Below are 19,377 nucleotides of genomic sequence, written 5' to 3'. Positions count from 1 at the left end.
CCTGTTCACTAAGATGGATCTGTTCTCCTCCAAGCTTGAACTCCTTTAGGTTGAACTTCCTCTTTCTAGTAAAAGGAACGATTACTACATTCTTTCTGAAATGATAGCGTCAAACTTTCCTCTAAATACGATGACTATATCATCCGCAAAGCCCACAACTTCGAAACCTTTCGCCTCTAGGCTTCTTAGAAGATCGTCTACAACTAAAGACCACATTAGTGGTGAAAGGACTCCTCCTTGAGGACAGCCTTTTGTTGCCTTTACTGTTATAGATGAGCTTCCCAGCCCAGAAAAGACTTTTCTTTTTGCAAGCATAGTATGAATCCAGTTAACGATGTACGTGTAGTTCCTTTTCTTCATGGTGTCAACCATAGAAAAATAGGATGCGTTGTCGAAAGCTCCTTCAATATCCAAGAAAGAACAAAGTGCAATTTCTTTAACTGAAAGTGATTTTTCGATTTTAGTTACCAAAGTATGGAGAGCAGTAACCGTTGATTTTCCAGATTGATAATTTTTTCGTTTACCTTTTCAGAAAATGATTTCAATTGTTGTATCGAATCAATATTTACGTCGTTTGTCTAAGAATCTAAGCACTGTGCATATTGATCCTAGTTTGTTTTCCTAGGATCTCTAAATGCAGAAGGTGGTAAATCACCTCCACCCCATTCAAACATAATGTGTTTATGATCAGAAAGTGAGATTTCATCTGACACACGCCAATTTCGAATCTTCTCAGAAATTGCAGTGTTGCAAAATGTCAAGTCTAAACATTTCTGTCTAATGGCATTTGAAAAAGTAGGTTCATTTCCTTTGTTGCATATGTCTACATTATAAGATGAGAGAAATTCCAAAAGGCACTCACCTCGACTGTTGATGTCCGCACTACCCCACAAGGTATGATGCGCATTTGCATCACAGCCAATGATGAACGACTTGTTGTATTCTCTGCAATATTGGACTAATGAGGCGATCTCAGGAGGAGGTACCTCAGGAGCATCACCAGGAAAATAAGCCGAGCAACTACAATCTCGGTTTTTCCCTTGGTGGTTGGTACCTCAACCATGACTGTGACGATGTCCAGTTGAGGCGGCTACCCTCTTGGTTATGAATATAGAAACTGCTGTACAGTTGATTGTTATATTACTTTTAATGTTGTGAAATGCATTTCTGACACATTTAGAATTATATTATGTCATGTATAAGTAATGTTATTATTAGGAAAATACAAGTCTGTTGGGTGTACTTACAGAAAAAAGTGGTAAGTTTTCCATAAATCATAAAGTAATACAGAAGCTGTTACGGGGGCAGAGGCATGGTGATGGTTTAAAGGGTGTCCACGATGAAATTGCCACACACAAAATTGATTCGCAAAATTCGAGTTTTCATCCGATTGCCATCAAATTTTCAGGGATTGAGAAATAACTATTAAACTTCATTTTACCATTTTACTCGTATTTTATTTACAGTCCATACGCAAATGCCCGCACCTTGGCCTTAACCCCGGCCATAAGATTCTGCACAACCTGTGAATCAACCGTTTTTTGCATGTAAACCCATACTTTCTTCAGTTCCTCGACTGTCTTCACTACCTTAGGTCGTTTAAGAAGATGCTGCTTCATAATCGCCCAGTACTTCTCGATGGGGCGGAGCTCCGGAGTGTTGGGAGGGTTGAACATTTTCGGCACGAAATTGACCTTATTGTCCGCATACCACTTCAGCACGTCCTTGGAGTAGTGGCATGAGGCCAAATCAGGCCAGAAGATTGTTGGGACGTTGTGGGCCTTCAGGAGAGGAAGCAGCCGCTTCTGGAGGCACTCTTTTATGTACACCTGTCCGTTCATCGTGTCCTGGGTCACGAAAGGTGCACTCCGCTTCCCGCACGTGCAGATGGCTTGCCAAACCAGGAATTTCTTCGCAAATTTGGACATCTTCTGAGTGCGGACATGCTCCGGAACGCTGAACTTATCCTTGGCCGTGAAAAACAGGTTGCCGGGGATCTGTTTGAAGTCGGCCTTCACATATGTTTCGTCGTCCATGATGCAGCATTCAACTTTCGTCAGCATGTTGAGGTACAACTTCCTGGCACGGGTTTTGGCGGACTTGTTCTGCTTCTCGTCGCGATTAGGGGCCTTTTGTACCTTGAACTTTCGAAGCCCAGCCTTAGTTTTGGCCTTCTCGACAAAACTTTGGCTTAGGTGCAGCTTCTTAGCCACATCCCTAACGGAGGCGTTCGGATTTCGGTTGAAGGCCCCAACTACGCGGTTGTGATTTTTGGTGTTGTACGGAATACTTTTTCCTTCACTTCTGGGCTTCCGATCGGTGGTCAACCGTTCCTCGAACCGCTTAATCACTCGCGACACCGTGGAATTCGCGATTCCCAACGTTTTAGCGATGGAACGATGCGAGAGATCCTTGTTCTCGTGATGAATGCGCAAGATTTTATAACGCACGAGCTGTTCTTTCGACTCCATTTCCGCGAGTTTTGATCACAGAACTTTAAAACTTGCAGGATGTAAATAATGCACTATGAACTAAATCCACCCAAATTTTCATTAAATTCTACCCAACGGTTAAAAAGTTAGAGCAATTTCATAGTGTGGCAATTTCATCGTGGACACCCTTTACTACACCCTTGACAGTCTTTGGAAATGACGCCCCTTTCATTAGTGAAAAAAAACAAGAGCCTTATTTTGAAACCACCGGTTGATGAGTGATAAGCGTGACTGCTTTCTCACCCCAGTGAATATGGCTTCAATATTACATCTTCCGTCGAAAGGAAAGTGAATTATTTCCTTTCACAGATGTTAAAGATTGTACTCGAAAAAATACAACATGTTCTTTTGTGAATTACTTGGGTAAAAAATTATGAAATTTTCAGTAAAACTACTTTAGAGTGTAATGTTTAGATGTGAAAAATCTCGTCATAATATGTTAAGTGATTATCGAGATGGCTTCCGCCGGCGCCGGTGGTGTAGTGGTAAGCGTGACTGCTTTCTTCACACTCCAATGGGTCTGGGTTCAATCCCAGCCGAGGTCGGTGGGATTTTTCTGAGGCATAAAAATCTTTGGTCACGTCTTCCTTCGGAAGGGAAGTAAAGCCGTTGGTCTCGGCCCATGTGTGTTGAATGGGTACGATATCCTACGCAGGTGTGGAAGCTGCCTTCCTTCTTCTTCTTCTTCTTCTTCGCATTTCAAGCTTATTGCATATCGCATATTAGCTTATTGCGTGCTCTCAACTTAGTGTTCTAGATGCACTTCCACAGTTATTAATTGAGAGCTTTCGATGCCTGTACCATTTTTGCATTGGTATAATTGTGTGGCAAGTTCAATCATACTTATATGCCCAGGGAAGTCGAGAAATTTTCCAACCCGAAAAATTCATAGACCGGAGCGGGAATTGAACCCAGCCACCTCCACCATGGTCTTGCTTTGTAGCTGCGCCTTTACCAACTGAGCTAAGGGAGGCCACAAGCTGCCTTCCTGCACATTCGATTGCCGTCAATGGATGGCACTTAAGAAAAGCAAAGACCACGGACCCCGTGAACGCAAGGAAGGTGAGGGATTACTTCAAGCGCTTTCGATTCGGGACGTGGCCAAAAAGGTCAATTCTTCCGTCTGGTTCGTCCAGCAAATAATGAAGCGGGCCGGACTTCATGTCTTCAAGGTAAGGAAGGCGCCTAACCGAACCAATAAACAGCATACGGTGGCCAAATCTCGCACCAGGAAGCTGTACCGCGAATGGTTGGTGCAGCCGAAATGAAGAAGTTCCGGAAGAAGAAGGTCGACAAATTTGCCAAGAAGTACATAACGACCGGTACCATCAACGGCTAAATATATAAATAAGAATGCCTCCAAAAGCGCCTGCTGTCCTTTCTTCGGTCCCACGAAGGTGACACTCTATTTTGGCCGGATCTGCCATTACGCGAAACGGGTGATGGAGTGGTACGAAGCCAACGATGTTATTTTTGTGCTAAAGGAGGCAAATCCGCCAGAACATAGCCCAATAGAAAAAAATTTGAGCTATTATGAAAGCCAAGCTCCGGAAAACAGGGAAGGTCTTCAAAACCGACAAGGATTTGAAGAAAGAGTGGATGAAAGTGTGTAAGAAAGATGGCGCAAGTGTTGCACAGGATTTGACGGGTAGCGTTAAGTCCAAGGTGTGGGCACTTAGCCTAGGAGAGGAGGTTTAATAAACCAAGTTTGCAAGTTTGTGTTTATTTATTCCCTGAGAGTTTCAAAAATATCTGGTGATCTTTTTGTCTGTTGCATTTTTTTTCGAGTACAGTCTTTATTTCAGAATTCTTCTAAAATTAGTTTGAAATTTTCTCTAGGAGTCCCTTGAAAATTTCTTTAAAACAGTCCAGAAAATCTCTGCATATCATTTCAAAGAAATCATGAAATGCTTTGTTAGATTTTCATTGAACTTTAAAGCTTTTTTCTTTAAATTAATTGAAGCTTCCTTTTTTGAATGACTCAAAAAATTCACATCAGAATTTCTTCAAAATTTGTTCAGAATTCTCTTGAAGTTCACCTCTTAATTCTTTTGAATTTTTTTAGGATATTTTCATGAAGTTCTCTACAAATTCTCTTCGTTATGCCCTTTAAATTATTCACGGAATTCCCTTAAAATTATTCTCAGGAATCCTTTGCAATTGTATTGGAATTACAGATTAAATTTCAAATAGCCGTATCTGCATTTGTAAACAAAGAATCAAACGTCAATTTGACGAAACTCTTGGCTCACCCAGGGGCGGAATGTGCAGTCAAATTGGTCTAAAGGGCGAACACGAAATTATTGCGACACATTCAACAGGGCATAACTTTTTTACCATTGGGTAAAAATCAACCAAATTTTGCATACTTTCTCATTGATGTGTATTGTGTACATGCTGTCAAACTCGAAGTCGTGTTTTTCGATTCAACGAAAATGGAGGTGAACCAACGCGAGTGGAGAGAACAAATTCTTTCCAAACACCTGGAATTTCCTGACCTGTCGCACCGGCAGTTGGGAAAAATGATGAACATTCGCCATTCAACCGTCTCCATAGTGTTGAAGCGGTTCCAGGAGCGGTTGACGTTGGACCACGGCAAAGGAGCTGGAAGAAAACTGGGACCGGAGAACAAAAAGACGGAGGGAAAGGTGAAGCGGATGATTAAAGCAAATCCCAACGTCTCAAGCCGTGATTTGGCTAAAAAGATCGGCATGTCGCAGAGCTACGTCCAGAATGCAAAGAAGAGAGCTGGACTACATACATACAAGGTACAGAACTTCCCACACCGCGATGAGCGGCAACAATCGACGGCTAAAACTCGGGCACGGAAGCTCTACGAGAAGATGCTGACAAAATATGGCTGCTGTGTGATGGACGACGAAACGTATATAAAAGCCGATTTTAAGCAAATTCCGGGGTTGGGGTTTTTCACCGGCAAGAGCAAGTTCGATGTGGACGACAAATTTAAGAAGAAGAAAATGTCGAAGTTCGCCTCCAAATATCTCATTTGGCAGGCCATCTGCTCTTGCGGACTGAGGAGTGAGCCTTTCGTGACAAAGGGCACAGTAAATGGCGAGATCTACAAATCTGAGTGCCTCGAGAAGCGCCTTTTGCCGTTCTTGCAGCAGCACGACGAAGCTCCGCTATTTTGGCCAGATTTGGCATCATGCCACTATTCTAAAAGTGTCCTGGAGTGGTATGAGGCCAATTCTGTCCATTTTGTTCCAAAGGACATGAATCCGCCAAACTGTCCGGAGCTGCGCCCGGTGGAGCAGTACTGGGCAATAATGAAGCGGGAACTTCGGAAGAGCAAGAAGACAGTCAAAGACGAGAAGGACATGTTAAGAAAATGGAAAAAAAAACTGAGAAACTGGTACCGGATGACACTGTAAAGACTTTGATGGAGGGCATCGAGCGAAAATGCGTTCAATTTTACACTCAAGGCTCCATCGATAACTTTTCTTTTGATTTTTGAAGTAAATATATGTATAAAACTACCCTAAAATTTTGGTTTGATTCTAAACATTATAAGAAAATTGGCATGACATTTTCGGTGTCGCAATAATTTCGTGTTCGCCCTTTACTTAAAATCCATCAATGAGATATAAACAACAATCAATACGAAACTAACGATTTTAAATTGGCTCACCACTTTAGTAGCCTATTGGTCCCAAGCAAACGATTAACGTACCCTATTCTAGTTGAAATTCTATTACTACACTATGTTTGTTTTGATTCGCTATGAAAGTTTGACAGATATCATCAGGGGTGTGTGGATTCATGCAGAACATGCAGGGGTGAGTGAAATAGCTTGGGACTGCTTGGGACCGTTGTTCTAGTACTGAGTGAGCCAAAAATAATAATGATTTTCTTCGGGACCCAGTGGTCTTAAAGTTACCTCTATGATATAAATGTGTAAAGCTCATTGCGTTTGTCATCACTTTCGTTCTCCCGCTGTTTACACGGTTGAAGGAGTGTGACGTCAAACTCCGTCATCCATTTAATCAGCTGGAGAACGAAAGAGACGATAAATTTACTGACCCTCTCCTGTTTACGCACATTGATTTTCCATATCTAGATAGAGCTGGAATTAGGGCGTAACAGCTTTTGTAAACAATGACTTCTATCGATGATTCCTAGGAACTCAAGGCACGCCCACGCAGACGCATATAACCATCGGATAGGGGAAGTCTTTCCCTACCCGAGTGGGGCGGACACATCTAAATCTCAATTCTAGATGCTCAAAAATCTCACACTAGCGAATCAAACTTCGAAAAATCTTCTTTGATTTCTCGCATCTATTTGCATCCCGCATCATCTTTTTGCAGGAAATCTTCAAAATCGTCATCAATCTTCTTCATATCTACTCAGCGTGCACGCTGCTAACCACAGCAAAACACAATTTTTCCTGCATCGTAGATAGAGTCACCTCCCTCGGTAGAAACTGCAAATGATTATTCCGTTAATTTTGGCGATCACGAAACCTTCTTCTTGAATGGGGTATCTGCCCATAACTTGTATTGCAGCCATCCAGCTCTATCCGCCACCTAGTTACCTTTATCGGGAGAGACTCGATACAGCTGGAGGTTTATTTGAGTTACCTCTGTAATTGTTGCGACAAATTGGAGTCATTTGGAGCGAAATGCTTAAGAATTCTTGCTTAAAAATCAAAAAAGTTCAGCAAAATCTTTAGGCTGACAAAATCGGGTGTAGACAAAATCGGGGGTAGACAAAATCGGGAGCAAACAAAATCAGGAGAGCACTGTATTTCACTTTACTTCATTCCTTATGCTAAATGACGTTTTACTATTTTTTTTAAGTTTGCACGTCGTGCAGATTTCAAATTATAGGAAGTAGTGTTAACTACCCCATTTCCGGCCTATTAAGCACAACCCGCATTTAGTCTTTCTTAATATAGCGCAGTTTAGCACCAAACGGAATGTTATTATTACTGATGGCTTCCAAATTTATTTACGTTTCCGTACGTACCGTAAGATTTGATAAAGAGAAACCAATCTTTGAGATATTATCAAAAGTCTAACACTGCTTCTTGACGCCAAACTCGGCCTATGGATTCTAAACTCGGCCTAACGCATTGAAACGCCAATGAATTCAATTCGGCCTATCGGATGAAGATACAAATTGATTCGGTCCGAGTGCTTCTTTTGGTTTTTGGGAATAATTGGTGGAAACCTTCATATCACGCGTTCTCATTGACTTCGTTCCGTAGCTTATTAATTAAAGTATCGTACCAAACGCCTAATTGCCTTGTTAACTCTGACATCATGGATTTATTTGAAGTTTTCTGCTCGATAGGCCCAAAATGGGCGACTAGGCCAAAATAGTTCTTTACCCTATTCAGATTTAAAACGGTCTACTTACCGGTGCTCTACGGTATAATAAATTCATAGAATTCATCGATTGATAACAAACAAAAAAATGAATGACAGTTTTGAATTGATTGCCATCAATCGATGAATTCTCGATGAACATTTCAAATGGTCCTATCTGCTTTGATCGATTCTCTTCATCGACTTTCTCTTTCGTTAATAACTAAGCTGTAAAACCTTTCCCTGTTGTATTTGACGTTTTGTACGCTAGATAAGAACCTCCTTTATCAAACTATGTGGTAGAATTAGCGCGAAATCTGTTTGCATAGCAGTGGTTATGAAAAGAGAAAGTCGATGAAGAGAATCGATCAAAGCAGATAGGACTATTTGAAATGTTCATCGAGAATTCATCGATTGATGGCAATCAATTCAAAACTGTCATTCATTTTTTTGTTTGTTTCCAATACCACAATGTCTTCTGTTTGTTTTCTAAACCCCCCAGCCCCCCTTCTGTATAGATGTCTCGTTTCCGTCATTGCATAAATTATTGCGATCATCGTGTCAATCTGCTTTATGTGTGTGTGTGCGTGCGAGTAGATGATTGTTATGATGAGCTGTTGCTGTTGTTGCGATAAGCGATAATAGTCGAACTGGAAGTTGGATTGGAAGTAGCGTTCCCTTCTTATTCACATAAGGGGGTTTATTGATTTTTTACTTTCCTTTATTTAACGTCGGTCTCTGTTCCGCAATCTAGTGCCCATCACCGACGGACATCGATTGCCATCTATTGACGGCAATCGAATTTGCAGGGAGGCAGCTTCCACACCTGCTTAGAATATCGCACCCGATGTCAATCATACAAGGTCTGGAACAACAGGCAGCTTGCTAGTGTTAGAAGCAAAAATGTTGTAAACATTGCTGAGCAAGCGAACATTCCATACTGCGATTAGCAGACGTGTCGTCACAGAAAACAGCTGTTTCGTGTAAAAAGATAAACATTGCTAGAAATACGACCACCACTAGACATTTTCACATTTCACTAATACCAATAAGCCGGTTGGAGCCAGACCTTGTATAATTGACATCGTATCGCACCCATTCAACACACATAGGCCGGGACCAACGGCTTTACTTCCCTTCCGAAGGAAGACGTGATCAGAGATTATTATGCCTCAGAAAAATCCCACCGACGTCGGCTGGGATTGAACCCAGGCCCATTGGGGTAAGAAAGCAGTCACGCTTACCACTACACCACCGGCACCGGCTATTTATTTATTGATTTTTATTTGTGTTATTTTTTTGCCTGAAATCTTCAGACGATGCCTCATTAGCGGCAAATAATTTGATAAGACGATTAGTGATAGCCGTCATTGTCGTCTCGTAACGCAATAAATAATGAGAATTATGCATTGACGAAAAAAAAACTGCGATGAATCATTGGACAATGTTTCTGAGGTCGAAATGATTTGTGCTCGGTAGATGCCCCGGAACAGGCATAATTATTCATTGAATGGAAGAGGAGGAAGAAATTGGTCGACTTCGTGTCTGTGCTGGACGTTTACATTTCTTCTATGCCTCCGTGTGACATGAATTCAAGCTGAACATTGCATTAGGTCCTAAGTAACATTGACAGACTCTCTTCATCAACTTTCTCTTTGTATCCCCACGGCCATGTTAAGACATTCTCAGGTAGTTTCAGCACACAGATCGATAAAGAAGCTTTTATCCAGCCAATAATAAGACAAACACAACAAGAAACAATTATGTGCTAAAGTTATAAGCAAAAGAGAAAGTCGACGAAGAGAATCGATCAATGTTACTTAGGACCTAATGCAATGTTCAGCTTGAATTATATGCAAATGGAAGTCGGACTTATTTTTTTTTGAATCAATAATGCGAAGATTTAAATTGCACTCTAAATAATACATCAAGATTTCATCGTAAATTTGGATTGTCCCATATTGCAATACGATGCTCAATTTGGATTTTAGATTTCTCCGGATTTTGAATTAACATTGAAAACCCTAGTAAATAGAAATTTCGTTCTGTAATTAAGTCATTGCATGGGTACCTACTTCGCACAAAAGCACCAAAATCCAAAACAATTCCATTGCTCCAAAACGCAACCGCCGTTAAACTGAGACAACCGCGCGTCCGGAGCTCGCGGCTTCCATCACACCAAAGCACAGCATTGACCCGAATGGTCATTGGGTCGAACCATCAGAGCAGACGACTGCTTAACGATGCGAAAAACGGTGCGTCCGCAGGTTGTTTCACTGGAACCTGACCTGACCTCTCATGATGGGGGGGGGGGTCCGCTCCGTGCTTTGTGAATGGTATGAATTGTATAGGAAAAAATGCGACCGCATGTGCCGAGACGAGGGAAAGTGGAAAATAACACATTTGGTTCGATCGACTGCGGCCGGGCTGAGTATCTAGAGAAGTGCTTGTTGGGAGGAAGGGTGCTTTCTGAATTATCGAAGGTTTATGACCGGGTGACCGGGAAAACACCGGGAGGAAGTAGTGTAAAAATTAAAACAATTTGGGTTATTGCCATTCCGTCACGGCTCTGCGCAGTATTTGGATTTTGTGTGCAAAAAGGATTTGCATAAATTAACGCGGGCTTTCAGTAATTCGTTTTGGTTTTTATTTGGTTTCCATACAGTAAATCGTTATATTTAGAGGTATCATAAATTTCATTTGCGCTTTTATTGTGGCTGGAAAATTGCATTAAATCAACAGCATTTCATTAATATTGCAAGCTTTTTATTTGCTCCGTGTGGACGGTCTCTTATGGCAGCCTTATACATAATGTATTTTCCTTTATTTCTCGCAAACCAGTAGAAAATTTACTTCTTTCAGGAAAATATAGTAACTGTCCTATTTTGTCGGAGGGGCTTGCGCATCACACTTTTATCTATCAACAATTTTACATAGCCGTAATTCCAAATCTGTTTCATGTGTACTTTGGTGCAATTAGGTCACTGAAAAAGCGCATGAGTTTCATAGACCATTAGATTTTCAAAAATGTGCTGACAAAATCGGGTAAAAATTAATTAAAATTCAAATTGAATTACAATAACTAGCTGTTCACAGCACAGGAGCTGAAATTATCACCACAGACTTTTCCGACAGTCCAAAAAAGTTGGTGACCTTGAGCTGTGTATGCCACATTATTTAATATCCATTAGTTTTGGTGTACGGTTTCCTATCCCATTTCACTGCCGCTTTACCCCACCAAAGTTCCAATTTTCCAACATTAAATGCCAATTTGTGCTTATCTTTATTGCTTCCCATTCATTTAATCCAACAACGAGTTCGGGAACCGCAAATCATCGGCAGAAATGTCCCATAAATCACATGACAAATGCATCACTTTATTTAATCCGGTACAACCGATCATTATACCGACCAACGAACCATCACAGGCACATCACATATAGAGAGAGAGAGAGCAAGCAAGAGATGGGAGGGAGAGAGCGTAAGAAGTGAGAGAACCAGTTGATTAATCGGCACAAAGTGGTCACTTATTTTTTTTAATGGCTTTCCTCACCGAGCGCTCGTTGAAAAAAAAAGCGCCGAGAAAAAAGAGGAAACGGGAAAGCAAAGTCCATCGTCAACCAAGCAACCAACAATTTTCGAACTGTTGTTTTTAATGGTCATTATTGACGAATCGGAACTCACTTTTGATTGCACTGTTTTTTTCGAGTGTTTCTCGATGTTTTTCGTTTTCCGCGCCAGCACATCTGAACCAATTTGTAGGTAGGGTCAATTGGCCCATTATGGGTTCCCTATTTAGTTGCTGTTTTACGCTAAATTCACGGCAATTCAATAAGTATTGCAGCAATGGTTTTCAATAAGGTGCAAGTTTATCCTTTAATTAGCGAGGCTGATACGTGAAATAAATAACTTAGTATATTTTACCTACTTTATTTAACATTATTGTCCCAGTCTTTGCTGATCTAGTAGAACAAACCATCTGAACGTCTGGTATACATGGCAATAGGTCGTGCATGATCCACATAGCCACTATATATCTGTTTGGACATATTTCGATACCACATACATTTTTTTTAAAGAGACTTTACCCTTCATGGGCATTCGTCGCTGAAAGTTTAAGATTTTTATATATATTTAATAATTCACAAAATAAACAGGGAGACGGCTTCGGCATGACAGACTATTTTCGGCAACATAAATTGAAACACTATTTTCACTGGATTTTCTTATGAAAACACTTCGCTGAATGCATGCAAACTATTCTTTATGCTTTCAGCTTCAATTTGGCTATATTTTTACCACTGAGAAAAAGCAATCTAGCAGGGTTTTCTTGAAATGAAACACACGCACTACAAATTGTAGCTGATTTCGAGTTGCCGATAATAGAACAGCAGATTTACATGCAGTTCAAATGGAACGGTTGCCGAAGAAAAACTGGTTGCCGACAATACTCGCTCTCACTAGAGAAGATTGGAGCTTTGTAAAAGCGTTTCAAAACAGTTTTTGGCAATTCTTTCGACTGAAATTGTTAGAGCAGCTGGCAGCAAAAGATTGTAAACAAACCAATACTGCATATGTGTGCGTTCCATAGAGAAAAAGGCTATAGAAAGAAGGTCGCTGCTTAGGTTGCCGAGAATACGTAAATTCCCCTACATTGAAAATTTTCTTATACATTCTAATTTTTTCAAAAAACTTAGTACTTTCACTTCGGCAGCCCAATTATTTCTTAATACAAATTCTACGTCGTCGCGGAACACGCTACTTGAAAACTACCCAAAAATGAGTAGAGTCTACCCAGTTCGGTCAAAACTGAACCTATCCAAAAATGGGTAAACATGCATTTACCCAAATCTGGGTAAACGTACTTGCGACACAAACTGGGTAACGGTTACTCAGATGTTGACATTTGATAACTGGGTAAACTTTACTCATTTAATAGAAATTTGTTGATATGACCGCTGCAGCAGCTCTATCAAACATAACCTCACCTGACTATAGCTCATCTCTCGGTTTATCTAACCTGTTAATGATTGTCGAAAAAATGTATAACTATGGAATAAGGCATTGCAATTCCCAAATAAGGATATCATTACAAATGCTAACCATTTATTGATATTTGATTTTAAATAAGTTTTTAAATAAGAACAACAACAAAGATTTGTCATCAAGAAAAGCGGCACGGAATATCTTTATAACCTATAAATATAAGAAAGTTTAAAGTTCAGAAACTAACAATATACTTACTAACTATAGCTGCTGGTAGCACTCGCAATCCAAACAGTTCCGTAGCTGTAACATTTTTAGCGTCAGAATTGTATATTTTGAACAGTAATCATTTCACTGGCAGCACAACAAACCATGTCTAAGTTTGGGAAATTTTCACTTAGAACCATTTACCCAGAATCTGGGTAGATTCTACTCATCAGAACAAAGATTGTTTACCAAGATTTTGACAACTCCTTACTGGCTACAAGACTGGGTGCCATTTACATAGTTACTGGGTAGATTCAAAATAGCGTGAAACCCACTTCGTTTGACAGCCGATTAGTATATGATGAACTGTTTGGTGTTACAGGTATTGCAAACTTCTTGTTTTTTTTTCAACCTTTATTTTAGAGATTTTTAGCCGTAGGCTAGTTCATCTCTCAAACTTCTTGTGGTTTCCTTTCAAACAAATGGTGTTTTGTTAGCCAGGTGTTTCCAAGTCGAAGCCTCGTAACACATACTCGGCAGAACTATTTGGTCTCTTCTGTCCATCTGGTCCATCCATCCACTAACTGTTGGTTTCATAATCCTAGTAATATTCCTTGCTGATCCGTCCCATGTTGACTGATGTGTTTTCCATATTTCACTTTTACTCCATTCAATAATATCGTGTGCTGGATCATTTTTTAATGCTTTATTAACAAGATTTTTAGCTTGTAGCTTAAACATTGGTTTGTACCTTTCTCTAGCTGTCAACCTTTATTTACTGCTCTGTCACCGTCGGTCATTTCTAGTGACCGGGAATCCAACCAATAGCAAATATCCTTTCCTTCTGCCTTCTTCTTGATGGCTTGAACGCACGTGTTCTTGGACTTTCGTGCTTCTAGTGCTTGTAGGCAACTAGTAGAGTCGCTAAATATAACGGATTTGCCATTTACTTCACGAGTTGCCCATAACAATAATGCAGCTTCGGCGGTGAAAACAGAACATTGATTAGAAATACCAGCTTCAATTCTAGTTGTACACAGTTCGAAAAAGTAGTGTAAATTTCTGTTCAATATAATACACATAAATGGAGCGTCACATATCATATACGTTTACATTATATATCATATAAAGTTCTGACACATTTCATGCAATGTAGCATATATTGTATACAAAAGCCCATCTTTGTAAACAACATTGTTTACAAGTTGCTCGGTTGTGTGAGATGAAATACAAGTTTACGTGAATGAATGTTTACATCACAATTAAAATTCAGAATTTTTATCTGTGTAGGACCAATTACACCGGAGCCAACTTTCCCATCAGCCAAACATCTGTGTACCACCGATTGTGCTGTTGGTATTTTTCTGAACTAATAGCTCACGGAAAGCTTTCCTTGCTAACTGAGGCGTCTGTCCTGCTTTGACTTTCACTTTGATTGTCCAATCGATTGAGGATTTCCGTTTGTGCCAAGGTCTATGTTGGACAGTTACAAGTTTTTTTTTTTTCAAATGCGAAAGCCGTTGCACTTGTTGGGTAGTTTTTCCAGCACGGAAAATGCTTTCCTGATTAGTGAGAGGGTGGCCCGATTCCACAGCCATTGCCTGTTGTCTGTGGCGCAAATTACCGTTTTCCTCTAAGTGCGCGATGAGCCGATGATTCACCATTCGTTCCATGGTTTTGTCCAAACAACTCGTTAGCGAGATTGAGCGGAAGTTACTGGCTTCGTTTGTGTTTCCTACACCTTTGGGGATCGGAATCGGGCAGTAGGGAGATCTTCACTGGACCAGACTCGATTCAAGGCTTTTAGGAGGCTAACTACAGACATTTGTGGTTGATCTAGTAGAACAAATTAGCTGAACTCCGGAATGATTTGGAGAACCTACAATATCCGGTATACAAGGCAATAAGTCGTTCATGATCCACATAGTACAATGAATCTGTTTGGACATATTTCGATACTAGAGACATAGTCCTAGTCTAGGTTGATCTAGTAGAACAAATCAACTGAACCCGGTACGATTTGGAGAACCTATAACCAAGGTTGCAAAGACTCATTTCAGCTAAAACAATGTTTTTCTAAATTATGAAATAATTAGATGCCATGATCAAATTTTGAATTGGTAGGATACAAGAAGAGGTTGCAAAGAATGTGTTTGACATATTAAACCTGTTTATTTCACTTCATGAGAGTCACAATCAGCGATTTTTCACAAACTCACTCACTCACTCACTCACTCACTCAGCGATCAGCAAATCGCTGATTGTGACTCATAGAAAGCAAAATTTACAGGTTTTATGTTTCCAACGCATACTTTGTAACCTCTTCTTGTAAGTTACAAGTAAAACATGCCATCATACCATCTTTTGGTTTTATTATTCCGAAAAACATTATTTTAGCTGAAATGAGTCTTTGCAACCTTGCCTATAACATCTAGAACATGGCAATAGGTCATGCATGATCTGATGAGAGATATTCCGATACTAAAGACATTATCCCAGGCTTGGTTGAAATTCCAGTATACATGATAATAAGTCGTGCATGATCCACAAGTTACATAAACTGTGGACCCCCGTTAATTTGAACGAAATTTCGTGCATATTTTTTTCCTTGATTTGTTTTTCGTCGATCTTGTTTTCCGTGCTGAGCACCAATGCTGCTGACACCAGGGAGGCAGCTCCTACATCTGGACCCTACCTATCGACCCATCAATTCATGAACCGGGGACCAACGGCTTTGCTTCCCTTCCGAAGGAAGGCGTGATCAGAGATTGTATGCCTCAGAAAATCCCGGCGGTGTCGACTGGGATTGAACAAAGGCCTTTTGGGGTGAACGCTCACCACTACACCATCGGCGCTGCTTAAATTATACGGAATCTGTTTTAAGCTTATTTATAATCTAGTCTTAGTGCGATTCTCCTATTTTATGATATTTTCTAGATTTGCTCATTGATCCTTCAGAAATACTTTGGGAATTCGCTAGAATCCTTCTTAGAGCACTTCGCTGAGATTACCCATAATATATCTATGGGCTCCAAAATGCCAAACAAGATTTATCTCCTTAATTCCTTGTAGAATTCATCGGAGTTCATTGCTCTTTAGTATCTCTTTTTCAAATTTGCTGTACTGGGTTTCTCCTGAGTTCATATTTGCTTAATACACAACCCAACCCATGGATAATATGGATCTTCGATTGTGATTTATATAGATAAAACATGCTTTACCAAATGGTGCTGGTGATTTGCATGGATGAGCCTTTAATTCGTGAAAAATCTGCATTCAAATTCGCTGCCTTTTAGCCCAACTCTCACGTTGGTCAAGAACTATCACTTATGTTATAATTGAAAATTAAACCTTAAAATTATGTCTTGTAAATACAGTACAATTATTCATCGTAGTTATCGAGTTGTCGGTAAGATACCAAGCAAGACATACAGTACTATACATACAAAAATAATACCCCGAGATTTTTTGTTTTGTCTCTCCATGAAAATTCAAAGAGCTATTACTTTTCATTTCTTGTATCCAACATTCTGAAATTTTGGCATCAGATTTATAGTTAATACATATTGCAATGGGAAGTCTCTAGGTTCAGATAGAGTTTTTGTAGAATATTTTAAAAATGCAGATGAGGCAACGATAGATGAGTTGGTTAGAATCATTGAAATGATTTATGTGCAAAACAATATGCATTCAGATTGGAATAAGTCAACGCAGATATCCATTTAAAAAAAGTCAGGAGCATCGGAAGCAGAAAATTTTCGTAGAATTTCGCTTTGTAACGTAGCATACATAATTTACGCTAAAAGGATAGGTAATCAGCTTCGAAGATTTACAGGAGAACCAGGATTTCATCAAGTTGTATTTACTTGAAGAAGATCAACAAATGACCACATATGTATAGTTAGGTGGGTCATGGAAGAATGCGGAGGAAGATTAAACTATTTTAGCGTTAGATAAAAGTAATGCATTTGATACTGTGAAAGTGCAAACTTTAAGAGAAATGTTACTTAATTTAAATGTTCCATCAAGGTTGGTAGAGTCCTATTATGTGTAAAAGATGAACTAAGTAGAGTTTTATGGCAAAATCAGGATTCTATTGATTTCAAAAGAGGTAAGGGAATCAAACAAGGCCATAACTTTTTAATTATTGAATACAAGAGGTTTTGCAAAATGTTATCATCAATTCCCTTTCATTTGACGTTTACACACTACAGCCATCTGTTAAGTGTATTAACAAAGGGTAAACTTCCTTATTGAAGAGTTGTACAGATTTTTCTCCTTTAGTTTACTTAAATCTTTGGTTTTTATTAGTAAGGTAGGTTCCGATTCAACACATTGTAGTTTCATTTTTATACTTAAGGGGGTTAGATTTTAATAAGTTCTTTAATGGGAATGACACTGATGAAGACTGCATATTGTAGTCGAAATACGTATTTGTCATGGATACCAAAATTAATTGAGTGGAATTAATTGGAAGATAACCTTTTTTTTACTGTTTTATGTAAAGGGTAAGCGACAGATCGCAGTAGTATATTAGTGACGATGTTTTAAAATGAGAAATGTCCAAAGTGTTGTGTCTGTTTGTCTATCATGTAATATTGAGACCAAAGTAACCATATAATTGCAATATAGCTCATATATACTTATTTTGCTTGAGTATGGTTAGTTAGGGAATCCGATGAAAATATCACTTCTTGAAACCAAGGTTGCAAATTCTCATTTCAGCAAAAACAATGTTTTTTTTTTAATTATTAAATAATTAGATGCCAGGATCATATTTTGAATTCTAGGATACAAAAAAGAAGTTGCAAAGAATGTGTTTGACATATTAAAACCTGTTTATTTCACTTCATGAGAGTCACAATCAGCGATTTTTCACACACTCACTCACTCACTCACTCACTCACTCACTCACTCACTCACTCACTCACTCACTCACTCATTCACTCACTCACTCACTCACTCACTCACTCATTCAGCGATCAGAAAATCGCTGATTGTGACTCATAGAAAGCAAAATTTACAGGACGCATACTTTGTAACCTCTTCTTGTAAGTTACCAGTAAAACATGCCATCATACCATCTTTTGGTTTTATTATTCCGAAAAACATTATTTTAGCTGAAATGAGTATTTCCAACCTTGCTTGAAACTAATCTCGTTCGTATTTTTTTCTTTCTTTCATTCTCTTTTCGCACTTTGCATATAAACCATAATCTCAACATTGATTCAATGATGTGGATATAAGACCTAACACACACCAACCAGCGAAGAAAGAGTCAACGTCAAATCAGGAACGGAAATGATCAACCTCGAGAAAACAAGAAAACCCAAAAAAAAAAACGCAAGAGGCGGAATCATGTCAGAATCGACCAAGTACGATCTACAGAAGGAAATTTCCGGTGAAGCATGAAATGAAATACGAAGCGGTAGAGAAAATGTACAAAACATTCCAAAAGAAGCAATCAACGGCGGCAGGCATCCATTAGGGCATCATCATAGGTATACATTATCAAAGGTAAGTCTCCGTATATACTTTCTCAAAATTATAGCATTTGCATATAAAAGTGTAAATTTAAAACTACATGAAGCAATAAATGCTGGGAAGAGGAGGCACCACCAGGGTACCCAATTAAAGCAATTTGGATGGGGAGAGTGAAAATGTCAACTCCCTGTTGCTAACATTTCGTGGACAAAGGGCGGGCTCTTCTTACCGTTCATTTGGGGCATCTTCCTGTTGGATGACTCGTTTTCTGACCAATTGACTGATCAAGTTATTGGAAGGAGATTCTTAACCAGTGCGCAAAACAGTCAGGTTCATTGAGTCATTTTGATATGAATATGAACTGCCATCTGCCTCATCATTCACTGCCTCGTGAGAGTCTGAATGATTCAGAGGTAATCGAGTCACTGACAGCCGAGCACTCAGTCAGTAGCTCAGTCAACGTTTATTCTGCCGTGATGGTACCCAATATTTGTTTAGAATGACTGAGCGTGCATTTTCTATAGAAAAATGACTCAATTACATGCTGTGAGAGTGAATGCAAGCGGTGTGCGTCGCCTGCTCGTGAGTGACTGAATGTTTTTGTTGGCTCTTTCATTGCCTCGTCCTTTACCGTTTGGTACAAACGGTCTGCACAGAGAAATAGATTGAATAGTGCAGTGCTTTCACACTCAGCCTAGGCAGTCAATAATTTTAAGTTCTGTTCTTAACTGTCCCAAGGAGATGAATAGGCGAATTGCCTATCAATCCATTCATTAGTTTTTGGCGTTTGATACAGCAATTTACTGATGTAAATCAAAGGTTATTAAGCTTGATGAAGTTCAATAGTGAGGAGAGCCCAGGCATGGAAAATCATTTAC

The 19,377-nt window shown here is 39.5% G+C and overlaps 2 protein-coding genes across 6 annotated transcripts in view; both read right to left on the bottom strand.

Moving 5' to 3' along the window:
- The window catches only part of Mgat2 (alpha-1,6-mannosyl-glycoprotein 2-beta-N-acetylglucosaminyltransferase), a 392,506-nt gene that overhangs the window by 300,661 nt on the left and 72,468 nt on the right, over window positions 1–19,377 (bottom strand). The window lies entirely within an intron of this gene.
- LOC135699803 (uncharacterized) lies at window positions 1,420–15,437 on the bottom strand. The gene is made up of 2 exons (XM_065220150.1): window positions 15,052–15,437; window positions 1,420–2,171 (listed from the first exon to the last, which is right to left on the bottom strand). The coding sequence occupies exon 2, from the start codon at window positions 2,061–2,063 to the stop codon at window positions 1,461–1,463; it is 603 nt and encodes a 200-aa protein (XP_065076222.1). The 5' UTR covers window positions 2,064–2,171; window positions 15,052–15,437; the 3' UTR covers window positions 1,420–1,460.

The sequence above is a fragment of the Ochlerotatus camptorhynchus genome, unplaced genomic scaffold (assembly GCF_037179485.1).
Source record: "Ochlerotatus camptorhynchus isolate MF236.1 unplaced genomic scaffold, CSIRO-AGI_Acam_v1.1 ptg000116l, whole genome shotgun sequence".
NCBI lineage: Eukaryota > Metazoa > Arthropoda > Insecta > Diptera > Culicidae > Ochlerotatus > Ochlerotatus camptorhynchus.
Note: the sequence above shows the minus strand (reverse complement) of the source record. Positions and strands in the feature narration are given on the sequence as shown.

Excerpts from the sequence above, each read along its gene's own strand:
- LOC135699803 (XM_065220150.1), bottom strand. The coding sequence starts at position 2,063 with ATGCTGACGAAAGTTGAATGCTGCATCATGGACGACGAAACATATGTG.